This window comes from Frieseomelitta varia, unplaced genomic scaffold, assembly GCF_011392965.1.
Source record: "Frieseomelitta varia isolate USP_RPSP 00005682 unplaced genomic scaffold, Fvar_1.2 scaffold_537, whole genome shotgun sequence".
In the NCBI taxonomy this organism is placed as follows: Eukaryota; Metazoa; Arthropoda; class Insecta; order Hymenoptera; family Apidae; genus Frieseomelitta; species Frieseomelitta varia.
The window spans coordinates 193,374-207,597 of NW_025110298.1; the positions used below are offsets into that span (position 1 = coordinate 193,374).

General features: G+C 38.7%; 1 protein-coding gene across 1 annotated transcript in view; it reads left to right on the top strand.

Moving 5' to 3' along the window:
* The first annotated feature begins 4,599 nt into the window (after nt 1-4,599).
* LOC122533553 overlaps nt 4,600-14,224 on the top strand; it is a 41,815-nt gene continuing 32,190 nt past the window's right edge. The window contains exon 1 of the mRNA XM_043663381.1: nt 4,600-4,795. Within this exon, the coding sequence (XP_043519316.1) occupies nt 4,600-4,795 (196 nt within the window). The remainder of the gene's footprint in view (nt 4,796-14,224) is intronic.

Below are 14,224 nucleotides of genomic sequence, written 5' to 3' on the forward strand. Positions count from 1 at the left end.
ATGTATCGGGATTTAAAATGCAGTTGGAACTCGAAGGCAAGTTGCAGTTGCAGTTGCAGTTGCAGTTGCAGTTGGTTCGGTGGAAGCAAGTTCTTATTTACACTTCGACACGACTGATAAATACAAATGCCGTAGAAAAACTTTGCGACATTGTTCGCTCGATGCTTTTGTTATCGTTGAAATTTATTGGAATCGGTTATTTATCGGCTCGGACTTGAAATGTTTAACCCCGCTTGATACACTTTACTCTGTGTGATACACTTTAGGACGATGGTTCAAGTTGTTAAACGGATAGAAAGATTATTTAGATAAAAAAAAAAAAGAAGATGTTGACTCAGTTCATTATTTGTCACTCCAAAGCAGTTGTCAATTTAGAATCATTTTCAATTAAATTATCCAACACCGGTGAACGTCTCGAATTTGCGATACGAGCGTAGAGAATCTTTGACGAAACGTTGCAAGTGCATACATAAAATTCGAGCTGTTCGAGCAAAAGGAATCTCGAAAAGCGAGGAAGAAACGATGAAAGTATTTCAGTGTAAGTATTAGAAAACAACGTGAAAGAGGGGGCTTCAAAGGAACGTGAAATATTTAAGGAAAGAAGAAGAGGGGCGCGGAGAAAAATCTACGGTAGATCAAAAATCTGGTAAAGGAACGAAGAGACGCGAGAATGCGAGAAGTAGTGAAGAGTGCGCGAGAAAGGAAAAGGAAAAAACGGAACTGAGAGGAGACGCGACGTCTGAAATGTGAAAAAAGAATAATAAAATGCGGCAACGGGGTTTGGAAACAAAGAAGTATCGCGCTGTTACATTTTACACGAAAAGGAAAGCAAAATGCCGAAAGTTTCTCGTTTCAAAAACAGCGAGTACGCGGACCGTAAATTGCGCACGCTAATGTTATTGCGCGCCGTGAGATAAATTAATGGAACGTGGAAAAAGAGTAAAAGTCGCGCGGGCATAAATTTTCGAACAAACTGGCGAAGAACGTTAATTTCAGTTATTCCTCAAACATATTCAATTCATAAAACGTCCAATAATCGTTTCCTCTCTCTGCGCTGTTTCGCTCTAGACTTCACCAGCTTCGTTTTTTAGTTTGCTTTAAACCTCTCTTCCGACAGAAACAAAAATTTTCACAATGACAATAAAAATACTTTCTCGCTCAAACATTGCTACTTTATTAATAACAAAACAAGCGATCTTTCTGTCGTAGCTATTAATTATACGTTTAAACATCGTGTAGAAGGACTTAACATTCCCCTTCTTCCTGTTGCGATCACAGTGATTTATCATCATTTCGCATTCACAGTTCCGTTGCTCCATTTCCACTGTCATTTCGTCGAAACACCTTTCCCGATGATAAATGTGGGAATTGATCGGTGAAAGAGCATCTCTACATCGATTCAACGTTTAGTTTTATTAGCGATAATTTGGCAGTACGTTATATCAGCTAGTCGTTGCGCTAATGCTAGTACAACACGTTGCGTTTACGCTGGCTGGTGATATCTTTATGCTCTGGCAAAACGCGCGACCGACAAATTTCGGTTTTCACCGATGCGAAACGGCGCTGTTCACAGCCAATTCACTATTAATAAACTTCGTTGCAGGTTATCGCGTCGAAACGGGACGGAAGAAGCTTCTCGAAGGAGCCATCTTTATCAATTAAAGGACTTTGGATAGCTGTTTGCTCGCGCTGAAATTTGTAGAAAGAAATAATTTGTAGAAAGAAGAAAGAGAAAGTGACGATTTCACCTAGTTTCAATTATTCTTTCGATAATTTGTAATTGATGACATTCGTAATGTGATCCTCTTGTTGAGAAACTACAAAGTAGACGCACGAAGTAGAATTCCACGTAAGTAGAATGGTTCCGCGCCGGTTCCACGGAAGTGGAATATTTAATCGACTGTAATCCTACACGTGCACACGCTTAATTCATAGAATATAATACGCAGAATGTAGAATTCGAGTTATAATAGCAGTTACAGAAATCCCACAATCTGTTGGCAAAATTATCTGAGGCGAAACTTTACGATCGTTTTGAGACTGAGGCGGTTAAGCACGGGTGGAATTTTCCTGTACCGTATTAATCCGTATTCCTACTTTCGGCTAATTCAATTCGATAGAATGCAAACGCTGAAGTAATCACGAACGAATACACCACGAAAAAAACAAAAAGGAAAGCACAAGAAAAATTGATATTTGAAAAATTGAACTTCAAAATTTAATTTCTGAAATTTCGCTGCTTCCGTGGTTCATGCGACAGCCATGTTTATACTAGTTAACGTGCATTTTGATTTTTTAGTTTCAAATAACCAGATGGCCACTCGAACCGAATGTTTTTAAAAAAAGGCTATATATAACTTCCACGAGTTTCATGAATTTCGTTAAAAAAAGAAATTGTAAATACTCTTCGAGCATGAATAAATCTGCGTGCGAAAACTGTGTCGCGGTTTCCTTGGGGAAAAAAAAAATCCCCAAAAAGTCGACCTCTTCAAGCCGGGTTACCAGAATACCGCTTCAAGAGACACTAATTCTTAAGATATCGAAAGATGTCGAGTGACGAAGTATCGGTGAACTGGTATTCTTCTTTCTTTTTCTCTCTTTTTTATCGAAAAAAAAAAAAAAAAAAAGCAGCCAGCAACTCGAGCTTTCTGACCGAGCGAATACAACACTCGGCGGATCACGTTCTCGCGGCGGCGGAAAGTCAAAACTGGGTGCAAAATTTGACGCCGGATGCACAGAGGGGTTCGCGAGGCTTCTGCCGGCAATCTGGAGCAAGCGTCGTTGTTGACGTGGCCGGGTGTCGTTTGCACTAGCTGGATCGCTTCCTTTTCGTTTACCTCGCCGCAACTACATAAAGAAAGAAAGAGAGGGAGAGAGAGAGAGAGAGAGAGAGAGACAGACAGACAGAGAGGATATCCCGGGCGTAATCTGGATCCAAGGGAATTGCGTCCTTAGGAAAGCCGAGGCACCGAGCCACTTTAAGCCTGACTCGAAACACGGACTTCTTCCCCCGGCTGCGGGATAACGTGGCCGGCTCAGGTGAAAGCGTTTATTGTTCTTCCCCCTTGACAAGATCGGAAGAGGGAAAGGCGATTCCGAAGGATGGCGGTGGAGGAGGGGGATGAAAGGAGCCAGGGCGAATCAATAAGCACGATCTTCGTCTGTGTTTCCTCCTCTCCGTCTTCGTCCGTTTATCGACCATTTCAATCATTCGTCTCTCACAATTTCCGGGGAAATTGCCGAGCACGGCCGAATCGATTTCAGAAGATCTGGTTCTTCGACGTGTTCTCGCCGTGACACCAGCTGTGTAATTATTCGTCGACGCGGTGACGTTTGTCTCGTTGCGAATGCCGCTCGTTGCGATCGTGCAACTCGTTCGAGAAGCGTTGGACGCTTTCCACATTGCAACGAAACTCTCGATATTCGACGTGTCTTGATCTTGAAAATCTCTCAGCTTCGAGGCGAACTTCGTAAGGAGAATTTAAAATGTACTCGAATTGGGAAAGTAGTTAGCTTTTCTTTCGAAAGCGAAGTTAACACTAACGAAACGGATTCGTATCGAATCTAAAGAATTGTCGAAGTTTCCGTTCGGTTTTAATTCGATTAAGCGAAATTTTAATTCTTCCTGACGTTATCTCCCAGTTTTGCAACACTGAAACTGCATTCTTCTGCATCTCTTGAAACTGACAGTCTCTATGACTATATCTTCCGTTCGATTGAGAAACGGCGGACTATTTTCTACTACTGATCCGAAACAGAGACCGTCTGAAACGGTGAAGGGACAGGAAGGGAACCCTTAGAATCGTCTACGATAGTCAGACAGCCGCCGGAAACAATTCTGGAGAAATTGACCGTGAGCTGACCGCAGAGAGGACCGCTGCCCTTCATAGTAACCAGTTAACTAAAGACCAAAGTTCTGACAGTATTAGTAGAACCCGAATGTACAGAGAAATCAGGGGAAGAATTAATAAAAAAAAAAAAAAAGAAAAAATCGATTTGAACTTTAGAACGTTACTACTGCCGACTCTGATGAATCTGAAATACATTGTATCGGCGATGGAAGCAAATTGAAATTATTCGAAAGAAAGAAAGGGGAAAGAGACTGGCGAGGAAAAAAATATATCTGAAAGAACGCCGGTTATTGTTATAAAAAACGTGCCAGTAGTACATTAGCCTAATGTATTCCGCAAGCAGAACGAACACGGGCGGAAAGAGATGAGAAACGCAAGTGAAAATGTTTTTGTTGAAAATGAATAATGGAAGTTGGAGTGTCTTTAATGGAAGTGGCGCGTGGTAAAGTATGAGTCTCCCATGAATTACACAATTACAAACTGAAACCGCGGACAGTGTTCGTGTAAGAGGCAAAGGACAGTGGTGGATGAGATAATGGCTGATTTCGACTTCATTTTCTTTTCACGTCGTACTGTACTGATTTCATTGATACTTTGCGTCTCCCATTTCCGAGTGATGAAAATAAAGCGAATTCGACAAAAACTGAGAAACTTGGGAACGTAATGTGGTGTAGAGATTGAATTGATTAATCAATCTCGAAACAAAATGCCAAGGTTATGACGCAAGGTTGCTTTATCGTCGTGGACAATGCTCGTGGAGAGCATTTTCGAGGGAAAATTAGATGCAAAGGAAATAAAGAAGCAAAGGGAAGAGGCTGGCAAAGGGGATTTAAAAGGACAGAAGGCAGATCCAATAGGAAGAGCGTACGAAGGAGGAAAGCACGGAAGACAGAGGTTGAAAAGGAAAAGCAGCAGTCGGCGAGTGCATGAAAAGATAAAAGCAGGTGAATGTAACGTTGGGGGAGGGGGGAGGGGGGGGGGAAACTCGGAAACACGAAAGAAATGTCATGCCGTGCATTTCGCCGGGGGAAAGGATGGAAAGTAAAACAGCGAATTGGAAGGAAACGAGGATTAATATAAAAGAAGAGAAAAAAAAAGAGAGAGAGAGTGAAAAAGGGAAAGAAAAAAGGAAGAGGGATCAGAGAAGGAAATGGAGGAACTGACGGACGAGGAAATGGAAAAGTCGGAGGATAGAAACGGAAACCGAAGAGCGAGAACGAAGGAAAGAAAATAGGATGAGCGAGGAGGAAGCGGGATGCAACGATGTAGAAAAGATTGTGCGAGAAGCTACGAGATATTATCGGTGACGTTCGACCGAGAGAACTTTCTTCCAACGAAATGGGAGGGAACAGGAATAATCATAACCGAGATTACTCGGCATATGAGCTCACAATTTCTCCAAATCTGACAATAATCATTTTGTCTTTTCATCGAAATTGAATTTTTCGAAACGAATTACGAAGAGTACACGTGTACATGCTTGACGCTTTAAATTTCTTGCGCGGGGTGAACAGAGTTCCAGGTTTCCTTGAAAACTGAAAAGATGGCAACACAATTCTTCCTTCGATGTCTCAAAGTTCGCTGAAACTCCCTTTTGTGATATATAATATATATATATATCATCTTTCCTTGAGGAACCAATGGTATCGTAACTTTTTGAAATGAATAGTACGCTTATTTATTGCACCTTTAAATGGCCGTTTCCGCAGAAAATTTTCTGATTGGTGGAAACGCGAGATAAAAATATTAATGTAAATATTAAACAAAAGCGTTTTATTAAACGTTTGTTGAATGTATCCATCAAGCAGATTTCAATTTATAATTCCGATTTAAATATATATTTCACCGAAACGAATTAAAAAAAAAGTGAAAACGCTGTAAAATATTTTCAAAACAATTTCCCAGGCGGATTCTTTAAAAGGCAATGTCGCCAAATAGTTTCGCGAAAGTTTACGTTTTATCACTCCAAAAATTCATGGATTCGTTACGTTGATGAAAAATTATTTCCTATACTCGTCGCTTATTTTTTGAATCTGATACGCTGCACTTTTTTTTAATCACATTTTTACCAACCGTATACAGGAGATTCAATGTCGCGTCGGAGGAAAACAGACTGACATGGTGAAAAACAGAGATAATAGTCGACGAATCGAGTAAGCGAGTAGCGGCGTGCAGTGATATGATATTAAAAGTAAAACTGAACAAAGAAGAAAAAAAAATGGAACAGAAACGCGTTCTGGCGTCCGAACGACGAGGTAAAGAGGGAAAAGATAACGATACAGATGATGCAGTCCTGGAAACGCGGTTACACCGAAACATCCCATCGTGTTCTATAGTTTGCTCGTCAAACGGCCGAAACGACGATGGTGGGCTGCCGTCCCGATCGATCACAATCATAAATAATACAGCGCAATAAAAATTGCACGCCACTCAGAAACATTGTTCCTTCGTCGTTAACCCTTCGTTTCGTGACTTTAAAACATAATAAAGAGCCGGGCCGCCGACGTGGAAACGAGTTTTCGAAACGCTCGCGACGATAACCAGAGGTCGATAAAACATATTCCTTGGTAGACGTTCGCTGATATATTCCTTTTCCCCTATTTTTCCAGCAGAAAGTACACTCGACACACACTAACTAAACTTGCTAAGTGGCAACGATCAGAATAATAATAATAACACGTAGTTTCGTTCGATAATTCTTACGAACTTTGAAATATTTGTCACTTGGAAAATATAACTCGACAACATTTCGGTCAATGTTCTTTTTTTCGTCGTTCTTTATTTCCTCTGCCTGCTATCTTGCTATTTTGAGAAATTCAGATAAATTTATTTATTCGTAATAATATTCGTCGCCTGGTCGTTTAATGGGTCGAATTGAACCACGAAGAATTTTCCGTGGAAAATTTTTCACATTTAATAGAATATTTGAAATTACTCCCTGCGTGTCAACATCCAAGCCACTTTTGAAGAAAAAGTGGGTCAGATGAAACTTGCAGGCAAGTTCAAAGGGGACGCGAGATAAATCAAATGAAACTTTTATAAATGGGGACATTTTGGAGATTCGAGGATGGCTCTTGTTTGTTTTACTGTGAACCGTGTTTTCCGCCTCCTCTGGAAATAGGGTCGTCGGCGGCTGCAGCTCATACAGCTCGTTCTCTTGTGCAATCGATAACGTTAACGAAAACGCGGGCTGCGGTAATTTCGACAATCTCCCTCTTGTAATATGAAATGTCTCAGAAATTTCTTTCTGTTCTCTCAAACTGACGCCCGTTCGATCTCGCTAAATTTTCGTTATGCAAATTCCACATCCTCGAAATTAGCCCGAAAAATCTTCAAAATTAACCCGAGAAAGATCAAACGAAGCGTCAATCTTAATAAACACTGGGTCGTATCCACGGTTTCCATCGAGAGAAAAAATAAAATGAATAATCGCGGATTCCGATTATCAACGTGATGGAAACTTTCACTTTTCTCTCTGTTTTCGACGTGGTCGGCTGGAGAATTGAACAACAACGAGCCATGAGGTAAGCGTTTCGCGCTTTCGATTGGCTGTCAAGCGAGAAGCTCGTTGGGAAGCGTCTAACAATCGACGAGAATCCGCGCGAAGCGATCCACGGGAAGCGTTATCGGCGCTGTTTCTGTCGCAGCGATCACCTCGGCAAGTTTGCCATTTCGCGTTTCTTCCTCGAAACTCGCACCCTCCCCTCCCCTCCAATTCCCGACGTCGACGCGGAAAACTTATAGCGAATATGCCGACGACTCTTGACTTTGCCGGCAAGTTCGTTGATGCGACGACACGGGGCACACGTAACTCGTATGCAATGCAAACCTTGTTGCCGAACTTTTGCAACGTGACATGCATCATCGCCCGAGCGTGCGCTGCTCCGCGAATCTCGCCAACTCTATTAGCGACTATCAGAATAACTTTGATTTTAACGCATCTTCGTTAACTCCCCGATGATCGTTGCCGCATTTATCATTTAACAAGCGGTGGCTCGTAATTCGAAAAATCATTATATAAATGATAACGAATAAAATTATGATAAAATTGTTATTTTATCGCGAAGCACTTTTTTCTGGGAAACTGGTGGAAATTAGTTGCTAACGCTTCGGTCACGATTAATATCAATTAATATTTATTTAATTAAACCATCATCGCTATTACTTTTGTATATAATTTTAATTGTCGCGATTTAATTAGAGGAACAATAATTCCATTTTCATAGTTTACTTGTTTGATTAATTTACGAAGAATCGTGAAAAATGAACTTGAATTTTATTATTTTATAGCATACATATTTATATAGTACTATTTTATAGTATACATATTTATTATTATAATTATATTGCTTTTTTCTAATATTTATTTGATTAAACTATTATCGTTATTATTTTTATATATAATTTTAATTGTCGCGATTAGAGGAACAATAATTCCATTTTCATAGTTTACTTGTTTGATTAATTTACGAAGAATTGTGAAAAATTAAATTTTATTACTTTATAGCATACATATTTATTATTATAATTATATTGCTTTTTTCTAATATTTATATATAGTATTATTTTATAATATACACATTTATTATTATAATTATATTGTTTTCTTCTAATTTAAATTTTTTACATTAATGATAAAAAATTTTGAAAATTATGATAATAATTATTCAATAATAAAATTATTCTACTTTCCAAATTATATAATTTTCTTAATAATCATTTCATTTGTAATTTCAATACTTTCATCAATTTCATCAAGGATTTGTCATATTGAATAGAAAGTCTTTACGAAAGGAAATTTTTTCGGATATCGAATTTCGAATATCACGGTGTCAAGCAATTCCAGCAACAAGAGAGCAGAGCATTTTCGTAACGAGGGAGATTGGATAGGTACCAGCACGTTGCTGATAATATCCTAGACTAAGCAAAAAAAAAAAAAAAAAAAAAAAAAGAAATACAAAGGAGGAGCTTCTTACCATCCCTTTGTCACTTTTCTCTTCCTTCCTACAGATATAATCGATATCTCTAAAGATCCCAAGTAAATTTCCCATCATCTACAGAAGATAGTAAGATAATTCGTTACAGAAACTAAAACAATTCTGGCGCTGGCTCAAAATTCCCGGCAGAAGCGTGAAACAAGCGTGCTTCCGTTCAAATGTCGTTCGAAACTCCAAGTGGGAAGGTAACGAAATAACACACACGTCCGAACTTTAAACAGCCCGGATACCTATAAAGTATCAATTCCCTGGACCACGTTCCAACAGAGAAACCCTTTTAAATCATCCATCAAACTGAAAAGAAAGAAAGGGCTGGCGAATTGAAAGGGGATGTTTTCCGGTTGGCAATCTGTCGTTCACAGGCAATGGAATCACATGAACACGGGAAGGTGAAGGGGGGGGGGGGGGGGGGGGGGGGGGGGGGAAGAGGAGGAGGAGGAGTAGAACGTCTCATACGCGATGCAAACGTCGTCCTGTTCGCAACGTGACGTTCATATTACCGGGTGGTCGGCAAACGGGCAAGCGAGCGAGACCAACGAACGAATCCAGAAAGTGGCGCAACTCTATTACACGCTATCAGAGTGCATTATGGTACACGTGGGTGGAGAACCTCTGCTAGATGAAGACGTAAGGGTTAGTAACCATGTAATCACAGTTCTGGGCACGGAACTCGTATCCCTCTCTTCCAGTCCTCTTTCCCAGCCCGTGTACGTACACGCGGAATGCACGATAGCGTGTTCGTAAGAGTAACACGGTTTCCACATGCCACGTAAATCCGCTGAACCGGCCGGACTGCCTAATTCCTACCTTTCTCCTAATCTAGTCCCGGTAACGCTCTTTGGAACCCGGGTAGTTGGATTACACGAAAGTCATACACACAGGCCCTTTTCGACGGCGAGAAGATCGGTCAATGGAGATAGACAGGCTGGTGTCAGGCGTCGCGTTTATTTTTCGTGACACATCGTTCGTGGAAACAGAACAGCGAGAGCAGAAAAATTAACTGGGCCAAGAGGCCAGATAAACCGACCACCACGCGGTAAATAGACGGCCAGAGAGGGTGCTGGCTTGTCCAACGATACGGGCGAAGTCAAAAGAGACCGTAGACGCGTTGAACGTGTTTCGCGTGTGATGGTTCCTTCCGAAATTAACCTGTGCAAGGCTATTTCCTGGTTGTTTGTGCGTGCATATACGTGTGTAATAAAAACAAATGCCACGAAATATACTAAAATAATATTCTAAAATATATGGCGTTAAATAATAAATAAGTATATGGTTATATTTAAATATAATATAAAATAATATTCTAAAATATATAGTATTAAATAATAAATAAGTATTGTATAAAATATAAAATAATAAATATTGTATAAAATATAAAATATAAAATATAAGTATTGTATATAATATAAAATAATATTCTAAAATAGAGTAATATATTAAAATAATATTCTAAAATATATGGCATTAAATAATAAATAAATATATAGTTATATTTAAATATAATATAAAATAATATTCTAAAATATATAGTATTAAATAATAAATAAGTATTGTATAAAATAATAAATATTGTATAAAATATAAAATATAAAATATAAGTATTGTATATAATATAAAATAATATTCTAAAATATAGTAATGTACTAAAATAATATTCTAAAATATATAGTGTTAAATATAATATAAAATAATGTTCTGAAATATAATAATATTCTAAAATATATAGTATTAAATAATAAATAAGTATAGTAATAAATATAATATAAAATAACATTTTAAAATATATTATTAGTATTAAATATAATATAAAATAATGTTCTAAAATATAGTAATATACTAAAATAATATTCTAAAATATATAGTATTAAATAATAAATAATTATAATATTAAATATAACATAAAATAATGTTCTAAAATATAATAATATACTAAAATAATATTCAAGAATTAGACAAACCAGATGACCACTGCGTGGTAAATAGACAGTCAGGATGTTACCTACGTCAACGATAGGAGCGAAGTGAAAAGAGGTCTGCAACCTTTTGGATGAATATTTTAACTATTTCCGGGCTATTTTCCACGAGGGATTAATTATTTTAGCATTTATACGGAAATATTTATTACACGTCTTGTACGTGACACTTGGAAATTTGATTAATGCAGCAACGGTACGTGAAAGTTATAGCGATCATATCATTGTGCTAATGGAAGAAAAACGTTTTTACGTAACACACGTAACACTGTTCGAGTTAGAAACCACTGGAACTGCACAGAAACAAACATCACGTGCCGAAAACATTTCTCAGGAATTGAATTAGATAGATTCAGAATAGATCGGCGAGGAAGGGTGAAGATGTGGTAAGAAAATGTTATGGTTACTGGGGAATAGCTTCCATGTTTACGATCTCTGAATCATAATATGGGAAAAGTTGGTTAGAGGGAACGTATTGATCCGCTTGAGCAAAATATTGCTTTTGAACGAATAATATTATAAATTTTTCAGAAACTGAAAACAACTCTGACGTCGAACTATTCTCGCAATTTTCGCCGAAAACAGATGCGACGAGCGTAGTAGATCGAATATTCACCGATCTGACGACTCGCGTTGTGATCTTACTGGACGATAATCGATCTGAGATTTCGTTTCGGTGTAATTTCCCTGGGAAATTCGTCGAGTAAGCAGAGTCGAACGGAGTTAACTCGGCGTATATACGATTTATGACACCTATTTATAATTATTACACGTTCCTTCGCCCGTGCGACTTGACACATTGCGGTCGTTTAATCTTCCATCGCTCTTTTTCTTTCACAGTCTTCCTGAACGCGCGATTACTTTAAACATGCACGAACGTCTGTTCATTACGGTTGACGGAGGAACGTATTCGCCAATGTTGTGACATAACGCTGCATACCATGCCGATGCACTCTATGATAATACGTGACGTAATGTGTCGTGTGTAAACTATCGACGAGCGGTGAATTTAATGGCGCGTGAGATCGCGTGCGGTGGAACATTACAATTTTCGCCATTAGAAGTCATTTTCGAAAACGCGGGTCATTCCACCACGCGCGCCGGCGAGGACAGGAAATATATCGTGCAGGGATAAGAAGTATAACCACTTTATAATGCCTGAAACCGCGCCAGCTTACAAGAATTTCTGATTGCTGCTGAAGTTGCGTGAAACTGCATTGCAATCTTTGTAGAACATTTGCGAAAACCCTCTCTACGCTTTTCGTAATAAAAAGCATGACGAGAAATGCGATTTCACGAGGAGGATATTTATTGCAGGACATATTGCATGAAACATTAGAATATTACAATGTGATAATGTTGTTAATAATATTACGTGGGATGGATCGATATTTAGTTTGAAATTTTGGAAAATCTGTCAGATGTGGCACGTGCGTCTCTACTTTTTAAAAATTTTGGAATAATTTTGATCATTACAGATGTATAAAATATTATATGTATGAATATTATAATCTGATAATAACATTATGTGGGGTGGATCGATATTTAATTTGGAATTTTTAAATGTATTTAATATTTGTCAGATGTAGAAAAGAATTTCACACTTGAAAAGTATATACCCATGTACATATGTCTCTACTTTTAAAAAATTGGAATAATGTTAATCACGCTGAAGATTTTTTTTTTTTTTCGTTTAAGTTTAAAAACTTTTGATTGGGTAATTATTTCAGTCTATTGCAAATATTGATCGAACAATTACGAATTTCGATTTTCCGCGTCGAGTATTACGTTCCAGTTTTTTTTTTTTTGCATGATACGTACATTAAAATTGGCACCGAAAGTATAAGAAATGGTTTCGGTAATTCCAGTGTAGTTTCTATCGAGCTGGAACACGAACAGTACGCAGCATTAAATATGCAGTTTTACCGACCGCCATTTTCCAAATTACATCGCACGATACAATTAATAATACGTTGCCATCTGACGTAGACTCGCGTATGTATATCTCAATCCAACGGTCATAAACACAACGTCATAAGAAATCTCTTCTACGTCAGCGGGGATTGTTATTTCGAAACTTTGTTTTAGCAGAAGGTAAAATCCATATCGACGTCGCGATAACGTGTTGGAAGTAATATTGAAACCGGCACACGGACTTTCTTAATTCCTAGCAGAGGCGACAGCTGCCAGACGTATTAAATGCGGAACAGGCTTCTAAGAATACTCGTTCGTTAGTACCCGGGCGGTGACCGGGCTTTACAGAAGAATTATTTAATTGAATGCGGGGAGAAATGAATGCGGAATGAAGCGACTTCAGAAACTAGTTGTGAGACCTAGTATGTGACCAGCGGCCTTAATTAGCGGCGCTTGGTCCACTGCAGTCTTTGGACACCTCGGCAGGAACAAAGTGAGAATTACACTAACGAACAATTTTTCGTTTGAACCAACTGATTTTTATCTTTGGTTTTCTTGCTTTGACGCTGATGAGAGATTAAAGCGAAGGAATCTTCGAGACGTGGGATACGATGTCTACAGGTGTTTAAAATATGTGCGAAAATCCAAGCTTGCTTGCCAAGATTATTCCCTTTTCTTTCTTTTTTTTTTCTTTTCTTTTCTTTTCTCTTTTTTTTTCGGTGAACGAAAAACGCAAACTGTCGCGATCTCAAATTTGCTAACTCCGAGCAAGAAAAGTGCTACCGTCGCGTCTTTGCCCCGCGGCACGTAGCCAAGATTTTATTTTCCCACTCGCAAATATCATCCGCCGTAGCGAATTTTACGAGGCTTCGTTTTCAAAAATATACCGGGTGCTCCGCGCAACAGGATTCGCATGAAATTGTTGATTCTGTCAGTGGACACTGTACGGAAATCGAATTAAATAAAGATGGACCGAAGAGGAAATACGTTGTCGATAATAAATGTACAAACGTTCACGATCTCTTTCTTCTTGAAATGCCAGTGTATTTAAAAAAAGGTATCATAAATAATTATAATATAACAGTCGTAAATGATAAACAGTCTTCACGGGTAAAAATTTCAACGTAAAATCCAAATATCGTTCGAGAAAGCACCTACTAACGATCGGCCGCGAAACTGTTGTTACAACGAAATCGAGTATTACACTGACAAAGTGGGCCAGAATCATGGATAAGAAACGAACTCGAGAAAGGCCAAGAAAATCCCGCTGGACGATAAACCATTCACGGTAGAAACCAGCCACCCCGTGTGCAAGCGGAGATCTGGCCGTTCCTGGAGATCTCCCTGAGAAAAGTACATCCGCCAAAAATACATTTCGCTCGTTATCATTCTGCGAACCTATTTATTTTTGAAATTTTCCAACAGGGATCGCCCGGCCAGACTCAGACCTGCTAGCTTATTCCCTGGCGCTCCGCTCGAGCGGGTAACC